This window comes from Pelecanus crispus, chromosome 1 (genome assembly GCF_030463565.1).
Source record: "Pelecanus crispus isolate bPelCri1 chromosome 1, bPelCri1.pri, whole genome shotgun sequence".
Taxonomy (NCBI): domain Eukaryota; kingdom Metazoa; phylum Chordata; class Aves; order Pelecaniformes; family Pelecanidae; genus Pelecanus; species Pelecanus crispus.
The window spans coordinates 33417007-33429816 of NC_134643.1; the positions used below are offsets into that span (position 1 = coordinate 33417007).

General features: G+C 35.8%; 1 protein-coding gene across 1 annotated transcript in view; it reads left to right on the top strand.

Moving 5' to 3' along the window:
- CNTN1 (contactin 1) overlaps positions 1-12810 on the top strand; it is an 81929-nt gene that overhangs the window by 51654 nt on the left and 17465 nt on the right. Inside the window, exons 14-16 of the mRNA XM_075727868.1 lie at positions 2607-2765; positions 6035-6184; positions 9762-9832. Of these exons, the coding sequence (XP_075583983.1) occupies positions 2607-2765; positions 6035-6184; positions 9762-9832 (380 nt within the window). The remainder of the gene's footprint in view (positions 1-2606; positions 2766-6034; positions 6185-9761; positions 9833-12810) is intronic.

The following is a 12810-nucleotide window of genomic DNA, read 5'->3' on the forward strand; positions in this document are numbered from 1 at the left end:
GGTGGAAAGTTGACTAGCAACCCTCATCTTAAAAATCAGCTCTTAGCAACAGCTTCTACTTTTTGCATCCTCTGTGAAGAGTAAGAGGCTGTTTTCACATGCAGTGATGTATTTAGTCATTACCTTGAAAGGGAGGTCCAAGGACATCTAATTAGTAGACTAGTTTTCAATGCCAAGATTTGAATTTTAATAGAAGTTGGTTATGAGCAATCCAGTAGTCAACTGATGTACATTTTTCCAAGGATACTAAATGGGAACTATTCTTGGTTCTTAGGAGAAGAAACAATCAGGAATTTGATTGTCAAAGTCATAGGCCATAGCCCAGTAGATTGTGTAGAGTCATCACGCTTACTTCTTTTTAAGCAGTGGCATATATATTCTTTGAGGAACCATTCTAAATTTGAATACTTATGGAGTTGGGAATGGAATTGCTTGCTTGTTAGAAGGAAAAATTCATTGAAGCAGAGGAACAACAATATATGGTAGCATATTTGTTTCATTCAGTTAATTTCATTTGGTTCCTTTTGCTCATATTTATGGAGAAGATAAAGAGCTCAAGAGCTGAAAATACATTTGTCAGACTTTGTGTTTAGATCTGATGTAGAAATGTTGTTGCATTCTGTTTGTTGAGTTGTTTTTGTTTTGGTTTCTCCGTAAATACTGCAGAGAAATATAACCTGTTATTTCTTGTTGGTGTTTTTAATATGCTCTGGGACTTGTTCAATCAGATTGTTGGATAATTACCTGAATCATGTTGGCATATTATTATCTCTGCAAATGGAATCAGAAAATACTTCTCAATAGTTCTAATGCGTTGTCTCTGTTTTTACACAGTAGTTAATACATATCACATAACTATGTATTATATAAAACAGAAGCATAATAACAAAACTGGAACAGTGAATATGAAAAGAATGAAAATATCTATAGGCCAAGTTTGTAAGTAAGTACTAAGCTTTGGGTTACAGAGTTACTGTAAGTTTGAGAGGTTTTAGCACAGCTTACAGAACATTGTGGTGTCTTTTACAGATGAAGATTCCTACACTCACATATGTGTGTGCCTGCATCACACTCTTAGTTTTCTAGTCTATGAAAAAATCACCTGTGCCTGTTGATCTGCACATTTCAGCCTCTCTTGTGGGGAACAAGGCACAGCTCAGCAACAATAAAAAAGTTGCTCACACAAAGTAGAGGTGTGGGAGTAGTAGTAATTAGAAGAAAATTTTTTATATTTAAAAATGCATTTAGAAAAATGCAAGTATTCACTCCAGCAGTTTTTGTCTGTTCATAGTGTTCAGAAATAAACCAGATGAGGTTTGGTGAAGAGGTGTAATACTGTTTATTAGGTTTAGTGATACACCTGGAAAGAACAGGCAGGTTTGGGGAACAGGCCTATCTCTTCAGATCTGAAGTACAACTAACAAACTTAAAGCCATGCATGGATTGAGAATAATTGCTGTTATAGCTATTTTGTTTCTCAGTTATAGCTCTTTTAAGTAGTTGGTTTGAGTAGAAATAGTATTTAATACTTGAAAAGCATAGAGATGAGATTATGAACTAGTTTAGGACAAGCAACTTCTACATGTAGCGATTTAGCTGGATGTTGGGAACATAGTAATGTGCCATCAAGCCAACATCTGTATTTAGTTCATGACTTTTTATATTCACTAGAGCTATGAATTTTGAAATTAATCTTTGCAAGTATCTGCCTTTTGAAGAAAAAGAAAATACTCCTTAGAAATTATTTTATCAGTCCTTCTTGATGATCGAGACTGAAAGAGCAGATGTGGAATGGCTGTTTTGTGAAAAATGTTTTCCCTTTGACAGCTTAGTGCTTCTGTTCCTTGTTGGTGATCTTTGTAGGGTTATTCTGGTGCACAGAGGTTGTTTGATTTCACCTATGTAGTTTGCAAGACTGCTTTTAGTTCAGTGGGTATAGTGGATTCCACATTTTGGCATGAATTTTTTAAATTCTTGTTGTGGGAAGGCTTTTGTAGAACTGTAAAGAAACGTTGCCTAGTTCTGCTTTCTACGTTATGGTAGTCTGTAGGAAGTTTGACAGTGGGCTTCCACATTGGGTTAATATGAAGGCCAAGAGAAATGTGAAGAGGTCTATAGAAATGTCTTTCAAGGTATGATTTTTCTCCAATATCAGTTACAAGATTTTCCATCTAAATTGTAGTCAAGGCCAATATGGCGCAAGCAGAAATGTAGCTTAAGGGTGGGCCACCAATAAGATCATCATTAGGTGGAATTTAGGAAGGAAGATATTGTATATTTTTTCTGAGTTCACTGTTGTTTGAAAAAAGAGTAGCAACAGTTTCAAAGTATCATTTTTTTACTTAAGAAAATCTTAATATTACTACTTAGACAGGAGTCATGAAAGTTTCATTTGGTAGTTGTTAGATGCAAGAGCATTTATCCTCTGAATCACTCTGCAGAGTATTAAAATGTATATATACATTTTCAGTCTGTTCTTAAGTAGAAAGTGAGACTCAAAAGCCTTGTATCTGATAAATACAAGTAGGAAAGTCAGTGAACTTTCATTTTTAGAATATTTAATTTGTTAATTGAATTAGCAAGTTTTTTTTTTTTTTTTTCCTCAGGTCCTCCAGGCCCTCCCGGAGGTATAAGAGTAGAAGAAATTAAAGACACTGCTGTAGCACTTACCTGGAGTCGTGGAACAGACAATCATAGCCCTATTTCTAAATACACTATCCAGTCAAAAACCTTTCTATCTGAAGAGTGGAAAGATGCCAAAACAGGTAAGAGTAATGCCAGAAGTAATAAGGTCGATAGGTTTTAAAGTGTTTGATTGTTAGAAAGCTTGGCTAATCAGAAAACAGTCACAATAAAAGGAAACCAGGGATGCTATTAATGTCTGCTACAGGGTTTGGGAGCAGGTACTGTCCTGTCAGTGTGTGGTCAGCAGGTTTGTTCGCAGCACTTGGAGGGCCTGAACTAGGCATCAAGAAATACAGAAAAGAACAGGCCAGAATTTTTACCTGGTTTTTGTCTCTTTCCTTGTTGCTTGAAAGATTCCACATCAACTACTAGAATCGTCAAAATTTATTTACAGGTTAATTTCGATGACAAACGGGTGTCTTCATTTCTGTATTTGTTATGGAGGAAGTTGTTTAAAATTTTCTGCTTTTTGCTAGGAGCAGACTAAGTTCCAGTTGCGTTAAAACTGGAACCCCTAGAGAAAACATAGCTAAGATTATCCTTGTAACCACTGGATGTCATCATTGTGCCACTTAATTGCAGTTGAGGAGGCACCTACCTGAACACAGGGCATGCTAATATATTTTTCTTTGCAAGATTTAACATAAATGCATCAATTATGAAAGTATTTTTAAACTACTAGTATCTTTGAATGCTTTATGAAAGATAGCATTGCTACAAGGTATACAGAATTGTCCTATCAATGTGATTCATTATGCCACCATACTAAATTATCATTTAAGTGCTTTTCTGTGGAATTAGGGTATCACATACTCAGCATTTCTAAATACTAAGAATATTAATAATTTCAGCTCTTGTCTTTCATTTAAGTTGTCCTTTGAAACCTCAGAGATAGATGTCTAAGAAATAGACTTTGACATATTGACCTGAAAATCTGTTACATTTTTAGAGTAAAAAGTTAAAAATACTAGGCCTACTGCCTTAAATCATATTTCTCTTCTAGAACATGTAGTATACGTAGCTCTATTGTATATAATTACCTCCAACAGCCAGAACTAGTATATGACTTGCGTTAAAGTAACTTGGAAATTAAAACTAGAAGGTTCCCCAGTCCCTTCCTAAGTCTTATATCTTGTTTAATAGTTTCTGTAGAACAGATTTCTTTGAACTTAAAAAATAATTAATGTAGAAATTAGACCTGTTCAAATAACTGATGCTTTGCCTCAGTAACAATATACGCAGGAGGGAGGATCCTCTTAGACCAGCCTCCGCTTTTTTCAGGATAAATTATATTTTATTTCCTATTCGTTTTTTTTTTCTTTTTAATTAAAAACAAAAAGGAATTGGGAAGAAATGTGGTTATAGGACGGTATAGGAAGAATTTCTAAATAGGGGGTGGCAGCTCTGATACTGCTTCCTTTTGTGCTGCATGTTGCTGGAACTAGAAACATGTAGGAGATACAAGTGTTGGATTCAGAGCAGACACTTGAACCCATCTCTCGCAATTCTCAGGAAGATTCCCTATTTGCAGTGTTACAGGCATGATGGGATGCACTTCTCTGCATCTCTGTAGTTCTGCTTCACAGAATTAATGAGATAGGCATTGAGACATGCAGTCAGACTTTGAGTCTTATCCTGTAGCATGTTGAGTGGGATACACATCTTGAGTGGGACAGGGAGGAATCTAGATTGTTGAATTCCTTTTTTATGAAGCTAGCAGGCAAGATATAAATTATTCATTTCTGAAAAGTTGAAATGAACTGTTCTGGTGTTCTCAGAATCATTGCTTTTTCATTTGAACCATGCTGCGTAATTTTGATTAATAGATGATTCCCTCAAAAAATAGGTAAAATCACCATCATAACCACCACTGGCACCACTGCAAGCTTTTACTTAATTTCTGGGCTCCTCCCACTTTGGCTCAGTGTTCACTTTCATGTGAAAGAAGTATGATGAACAGTCCAAACTGATCTCTCATCAGTGTTCAGGCTATCATTTAATGATGCTAATTTTCAATGTGTGGAACAAAAAAATATACTTTGGCATTGCACTTTGGAAATATTGTTGTTGTTATTGCTACCACCATTATTCCCAAACCAAATCATTCATCTCAGGTTGCATAATATTGAGTGTGTTTTATGAAAGAAGTGTATTCTACTTCACAGTATGGAAATATGTATGAATAGGTTATGTAATAAGTTGTTTACATTTATGTTGCTCTTTCCAGTTAAGGGGATCGGATTCTCATAATTATTCTGGGAACTTGTGGCACAGTAAGGTTAAATGAAGAGATTGAAAGTAGCACAAGAAAAGGAATGCCAAATTTATATCATGGCTTGGATGCCATAGGAGGTTTGCAATGGCTCTCTTGACTGGACAGAAGGATAATTTGAGTAAGGATGAGGGAGGGTGGTGGGCAGGTGGAAAGAAAACGGAAAGTGTATTTTTTCTCCTTCAGGGCTTCACTTTGGAATGAAAAATTTAATGATCATTAGGTAGAGGAAAGTTGTGTCACCATCCAGTTCTTACACTGCCATGCCTGATTTTTTTGCAGCCATTGCATTCATATTTTAATTCCAAGCTGCTTTCCCAGTGCAGAATATCTCATTTGTCATCTCCCCTGAACCCAAGACTCTAGTTTGACAAACAACTCTTGGCCCACACAATGAATGAAAATCCTCTGTCTTTGTATAACTGCAGACAGCTACAGAAACAACCCCTATTGTCTGTGAATTGTAGACAGGGAGTGATGAGTTACACATTTTATTTACGGTAAAGCAGCTCATCCTTCTGACAGTAATAAGTCTTTTTGCAGGAATTACAAGTACACTTACTTTTGTTAGATCAGAACTGGACAGCAAGTTCTAACATGCTTACTAATAAGGTGCACCAAAATATGACCACATTTTATAAACCACTCTTTATCAATTGATCGAACCCTACATTTGCACATCTAGCCCTTGTCTATATCATGAATTTCTATTTTATTGTTTCTGCATTCCAGATTTCTCATTGCATTTTTCTGTAGGTAAAATGAAATTCTACAACTACAATATGTAGTTAGTAAGGATACCTCATAACTACATGTACTTCTTCTGCTAGTTCACACCCAGTTAAAACTTACAAGTCTATAAGGGTTTATCCAAGATAGTGTCATGGTTTCCAAATTCCCAGTCACTGCCGTGAGTATTCCTTGTAAAATGTGGTATTCCCAATGTACAACATCAGGTTTCCTTCAGTTGGCTATGTGTGTTTGCAGAATAGTGGTAGTTTTGCCAAATCAACCACAGTGTTGGCTGACCTTATTGTAAAAATGCTGTTTTCTAAAGCAATTTCTTATTTTTTTTAGAACCATCAGATATTGAAGGAAATATGGAATCTGCTACAGTGATTGATTTAATTCCGTGGATGGAATATGAGTTCCGGATAATAGCAACAAACACTTTGGGGACGGGAGAGCCTAGTATGCCATCACAGAGAATTAGAACTGAAGGCGCTCGTACGTAAACAGAAAATGTCAAGTTTTTTAATGTGCTTCTTAATTTTGACATTTTTATTAATCAGTTTTGTAATTTTGTTTTTTATTTGAAAAAAGCAGTTTATAAGATGCGAGTCTAGAGAATATAATTTCAGCCACCCACTACTATAGACTTGAGTAAGCAAAAACCAGACTGTCCAGATGTGACAGCATCAAAGCAGACAGGAAAGAAACATCGTGATACAAACGGCAAATTTGCCTCCATTGCTGAAACAGAATCATACTGCAATTTTCAGAGATCCCCCACTGTATCTATCAGTCAGGTTGTGTGTGTATGAATGCATGCACATGCTCGGGACCAGGGTACAGGACTTAGGAAAAAACATGCATGTGTTTAACAAGGAAAATGTCCATTTGTTGTTTGGTTTGTATTCTAACTAAAGAATACATGACAGGGTGTGTGTTACACTGGATAATGCCATTTTCTGTGGTTGAAGGTTTGGTCTTGTGTCGTCTTATTCCACGTCAAAGATGTGACATTATCCGACACAACATATGCCCTTATCAGTCTAATTGCTCAGTGTTAAAATCTCAGAGCGTATTTAAGGATATTCTTTCGGCTCAGGCACGTCCTTTTTAAAATTAATTCTCCAAAATGAGGAATTAAATGTTATTATTCAAGATAATACATTCTGTTTTGACTGTACAAAGGAGATAACAGCAGTGCTCTAGGAGGTAATGTATCACTGCAGAAAGACTGTATCCAGCAAAGCCTGTATACCAGTCTATCTTCCTTAATATATATTAGCACCCATGTGCAACCTAGATATATTTACAATTGTTGTCCCATAGCTTGAGATCTGAAACTAAAAATGCAAAACCAAAGTGTAAAAATTAATTTTTGCAATTACACCTGCTAGATTATTGCTTTGATTAGATGGTATTTTCAAAATAAAATGTATTTGCATTGCAAATTTCGAAACGTTTATTTAAAAAGACCCACATTTGGTCCCTTAAAAATTTTCTTGCTTAGGGAGAAAGGAAGTACAGATTGGTTAAATTAATCTGGACAGGGAAGGAAAAGCCACAGAATTTTTACACTAAAGTGAAAGGAAATTACTGCCTATAAAATTGACTATAAGCACCATATGTTTTATGACTCAACAGCTGTATTTGTAGGCCCAGAAATCTAAATGAGAAATCTACACATATTTCTTGGAGTGCCTGGTGCGCAATAGACATTTTTGAAATGTCAGAAAAGAGACAGAAAGGGAGAGGAAATAATGCTCACAGGTGGGTTAGTGGTAGTGTCCTGCAGTTTGCAGTGTGCCACGTTCATGGTATTTGTTGTAATCTCCCAAAAAATGGCATATCCTCCAGTATTGTAGCAGGATGCAATGCTTTTGCAAGAGGTAGTCTGTTTAGTTTGTTGTCTGATTCCCCATGCACAGCACCGTTGCCATCTCTGGCAGACTGTGAGACATTTTTGGTGAAACAAAGCAAAATGCTAATGTAGTCTTCCTAGGCATCAGTCAGCACCACGCCAAAATAGAGTATAAATCAGAAACAGTTTGCAGATGAACCTCTGTGCCCAAGTGCATTTTCTGCCAGGAGCTGGAATTTGTTATGAGCAGCAACAATAGGATTTGGGTTGCACTGTCAACTTCCAGGGTACTACAGAACCAGTACTGCGTGTGCATTTTCATGTAAACCCGAAGAAGGTAAATATTTTACTGCGCAAACAACAACCTATATCCACACATTGTAGTTATTTTTAACATTTGTTCTGTGTTAAACAGCAACAAACAGTGCTGTGTCTTTGTTGTACTGTATGAGTGACAAATAATGTCTGTTAAATGTTATCAGCATCTTTTTCAGTTTTGAAGTCTCTCTTCTTGTAGATAACTGTGATTTCAGTAACATTTTTGTTAGCATGCTAAGAATGTGTGCTATGATTTTTCTTTTTAATGAAATCTGCTTGCTTCATCTATAACACATTTCATAGTGATTTCTTAGAATCATAGAATCATCTTGAAATTCAATGGATCAAAGTCTGCTTTTATGTGTGTTGGCTTCTGGGTGCATTAGGGTAACTGTCTTAAGTATAGCTGTCTGAATTAGTAACCTGTTCTTAATGGAGAGAGAAACCTGGGTTTAATGGTTGAGAGAATGAGGGAGATTCTCATGAAAAGGGTGATTTGTAAGACATTAGACAGTCTTTTTTCTCTTCGCTGGCAGCCTGTGTATCTTCTTTGAGTACTTAAGCGTTCTAGTAAACTTCTGCTTCTAACTTAGCACTGAAGTTATATGCTTATAATGGGTAGTGAGACTACTGGGTATTTCAGTAATAACAAGGTTGAGTAATAAGTTCAAGCTGCCTCTTGAATTGTCATATGTATGTTTAGTCTTGTTCTCCACTAATTTGTTTTCTGGAAGGCCAGAAATAAATAACGCAAACCATGCACTGAATGATGATTTCAGTTTCAAATTTATTGTTACATATTTTTATCCTTTCTGAAAACATTAATTCTTCTCTGCCTTGCGTTTCTCCTCAGCTGACCCTCAGAGAGGGCCTCAGCAAACATCTTAAGTAGTGGGAGAGCACTTAAGAATTATCCCCTTACTATCTTGTGACATTCACTAATTAGTGGAGAAAATGCCTGATCATATAAGAATTTTTAACACAAAGAACATTTCTTGTAGATAGGGCATGTAGCTAATGCATGATCACCTGTGGTATATTTAATGTACTATAGGTAGGCCATCATTTCCTAAGATTTCAGTGGTACTTTGTGTGTCCTCACTATTGAGTGACAGCAAGTAAATACACAAACACCATAGAGGGTAGCAATAGAATGATCACACTCTTAGTGCAAAGAATCTTATAGAAATGAGAATACAAGAATGATTTGTAATGGAGTCCTTGAGAGTATCCTGCTTTACCACTCAGCTGTACACTAATAATAGATCAACAGATTTTATTTCATTACACAGACTGTCAGTATAAAATGCAATTAGTAAATTACTAAGTGCTATGCCAGCTTCGCTTCTGAACAGCTACCCATTCTGAACATGCCAATCAAGAAGACACATGCTGCTAATCCAGAATAGGATTAGGATGGCAGTGCTTCAAAGATATATCCATGGGTTTAACGTTATACATTGTGAGTAAATCCGTTGAAGTAGATGGAACTAATCACAGTCTGTGAAGGTAAATACATGTGCAAGTCCTGGATGCTTGAGCACTTGGCATATCAGCGTCTGAGGAAGTACAAGAACAATACAGAGTGCTTCTCTTAAGACCTATGAGGAGTGTTCTGTTTCTGAATATTCAATTAATTATTTGTAGAGAATATGGTTAAAAAGAAGAATGACTGATTGCTAGCTATGGTTAGAACTGGCATGTTTCCTGCAGCAGTAGCTATACATTAGTCTTGGCAAGACCACAGACTCTCACAGCTATTACAGACTGTCATTATTTTAATTGTGTGTGCCACGTGTGCTCATTGGCCCTGCTGGTAGAAAGAAAAGTAAATAGTGATATTTTTACTGACTGCATACTTTGTAGTCATTTTTCTTGTCTCTTCTATTTTTCTAGCTCCTAATGTGGCTCCTTCTGATGTCGGAGGAGGGGGTGGAAGCAATCGAGAGTTGACAATAACATGGATGGTAGGTATTGCACTGGGATGGCACGAAACCTATACTTCCTTGAGTCTGCTCTTGCTCTTACTGAAACCTATGGGTGGTTCATCACTGGCTCCCGTGAGAGCAGGATTTGTATACAGTATATAGGTTTTCAGACTTTTCTCATAAAAATACATAAAAAGGAATGAGGAAGATGATATTTTAGATGTTTGTGTATTGGACATTTATAAAATATGACCTAAAACATTCTCTGAGTATGTTTCAAAGAGATTGAAACACATATTAACTATGATAATGCACTGATGTAACTGCATTTGAAAATTCTGCGTATTGTATCTTTCTTTGAGGCTTTTTTTTGTTACAATCTGAATAGCATGCAGATTTGCTTACTACAACTAAAAGTATAACATCTTAATTATGATTTTAATGTGCTGTGTGCAGATTTACAGGCTTTATTAAAAAAAGAAAATACATTGCCATTCTATAAGCTAGCCTGTCATAATTATTAACTGGAGTTTTAAGGAAATTCTTGTATACTGACATTTTATAAGTTTTATTTTATGCTAATGTGACTGGTAACACAAAACAATGTTGCCTCATACCACAATTTAGCCATTCATTGATATTCACGTGCTGATGATGTTCTTTTCCTCCAAGCCATTATTTTTTCTTTAATGTTTGTGTATTAAGCCAAATAAAGAAAGGGGAAAGGGACAGAGATAAATGTTAATCACAAAAATAATGGAATGAAAAGTTAAAAAAATTACAGTGTTACCAAAAAAGCTTTTCAGTAGGCAAACTCTTTTGAAAATTTTATCTCTCTCATCTACCGTCGGTATGCAGTCCATGATATTTTGTCTTTAAAAAGTCTTGTGTATATATTTCTATATATAAATGCTGTCTTCATGCTGGTATTGAAGCAATGTTTTTTTAAAATTTACCTATACTCTGGGGAAAAAAATGCTTCTGAAAACAGGGAAGAAGGGAAAAGGTACAAGAAGATAGGAAGAAAGCAAAACCCAGAACAAGAGAAGATAAGAATTTATAAGCAAAATTGTTGTGTTGGCAAAAGTTGCATGGAAGAGAGAGTTGAAGTCTTCTGAAGAGTGTTTGGGAAAGCTAGGGAGGAGAAATAAAAAAAAAAAAAAGCCTATCTGATTCATGTCAGACCCCACCAGTATCCAGCAAAAACAGAGTTACAGAAGCATTACCTCTGGCAAAGAAAGATGATTAAATGTTATGCTTGAAAAAATTACCAAGTTTATCTTGCTATTGACCTTTCTGTTCACCTTCATAAAGCTATGGGGCACATAAGGCTCATTACGCCATTTGTGTCTTTTGGGGAATAGTTTGTTTCAGATGTAGCAGCTTATTTACCTCTATGAAGAGTACTCTTTTTTTTTTTTTGTGGGAAGTAATATAAAGATGACATAATTCCAACAGCAACTTCGTCATTCTTGTATGGGGTCCTCCTTATCAACGTACAAATTTTAATCCATACGCATATTTCCTTCTTTTTGTACATAAGGTTGATCATACCTCTTTGGAAAAGTTCTCAAGTACAACACAGAAATAGTCAGCCATATGTTTGGGCTAACAGATTTGGGCTTTTCTGTTTTGTTTTGCTTTTTTTTTAATTCAGTTCAAAATATTTATTCAGTCTTCTTAAGTATTTTAGCAATGAATTCACCTAAAGAAAAAGATTTCTAAGTTTTTGAAAAGATTCACACTTCTGTTAAAAAAAAAACAGGTAGGAGTGGCACTTTGTGACATGGTTTCTATGATTAAATATATGGAAAAAGTTACTTCTTAGTTCCACTAACAATAGGCTAGGAAGTAGATGTATCCTAACTGGTTTGATTCTGATCTTTATTTATTTTTGAAGAGCAAAAGTCAAATAAGAACACATGCAATGGACAGTTGCACAAGACCTAGATTATTTTATTATTTCTTCACAAGTACTGTCTTATAAAAACTTTTAACAAACTACAGAGCTAGTTCTTGCATTGCATGTAAAGACCCATACTCGTGGCATTTTCAATACAGTGAAAATTTGGCTGTGACCAAACTAAAAGAAGAAAATTATAACCAGGAGAATAGTGATTAATGCAAGATCTCAAGTACAAGATTATTTCAGTCTTTCCTATACACCCAAGTAGATTTATATTCCAATTATTTCTCTTACCTAATGGCATGCTTTTTACATCTGTTCTGTAATGAGTAGCTCATTTAGTCAGACAAATTAAGCGTGGCTTCAAATATTTACTTCCCAAGAATCTTCCATACTATGTCTAGCAAGTGTTTTTTAATAGAGGCATTAGATTTACGGAGCCTGTCTGACAGACAACAATATATCTATCTGTAAGGCTAAGATAAAGGTGTATATTGATTCCCCCAAATGTGCTGACATTTGCATATGCTACGCAAAATAGTCCTTAATTAAGAAGAGAAGAACAAAATGTATGGCAGGTTCACATGTTGCTGCCAACCCCCTTTCAGCTTTTGTTATGATTCATAAGCCCATGTTGAATGAGACAGCCAGAGATGCAATCAAAGCTCTTCTGAGTCTTGTTTTGAAAGAACTGAGAGAGCGAGCTAGGAGTGGCATGCCCATTCTTCCTCATTTTTCCCCATTTGTCTTTCCCTCTTCTGTTTTGATTTTCACAGTTTTTAGTGGACACTACAAACTATTCAGCTACTTACACCTACTTATTACGTGCAGCCATTGGAGGTCAAGCTGCTTTCAACATTTTATTTAAGACCTTCTAGAATATAATTTTTCAGTGCCAGTCCTGGCTTTCTAAAATTTGCTCTGGCTGAAAATCATTCTGGGACTAGGGCTGCATCCAGGCTGCTTATTTTGGCATATGAGATAGGATTCTGGTTTATTTTAAGCAGCTGCATACAATGATAGATTGAGAAGACAAGCTATCAAAGGTGACCCAGTCTGTGAAATCTTCTACTTTCTGAATTGTAAGGTTGGCTGTGAATCTAAACTTCGG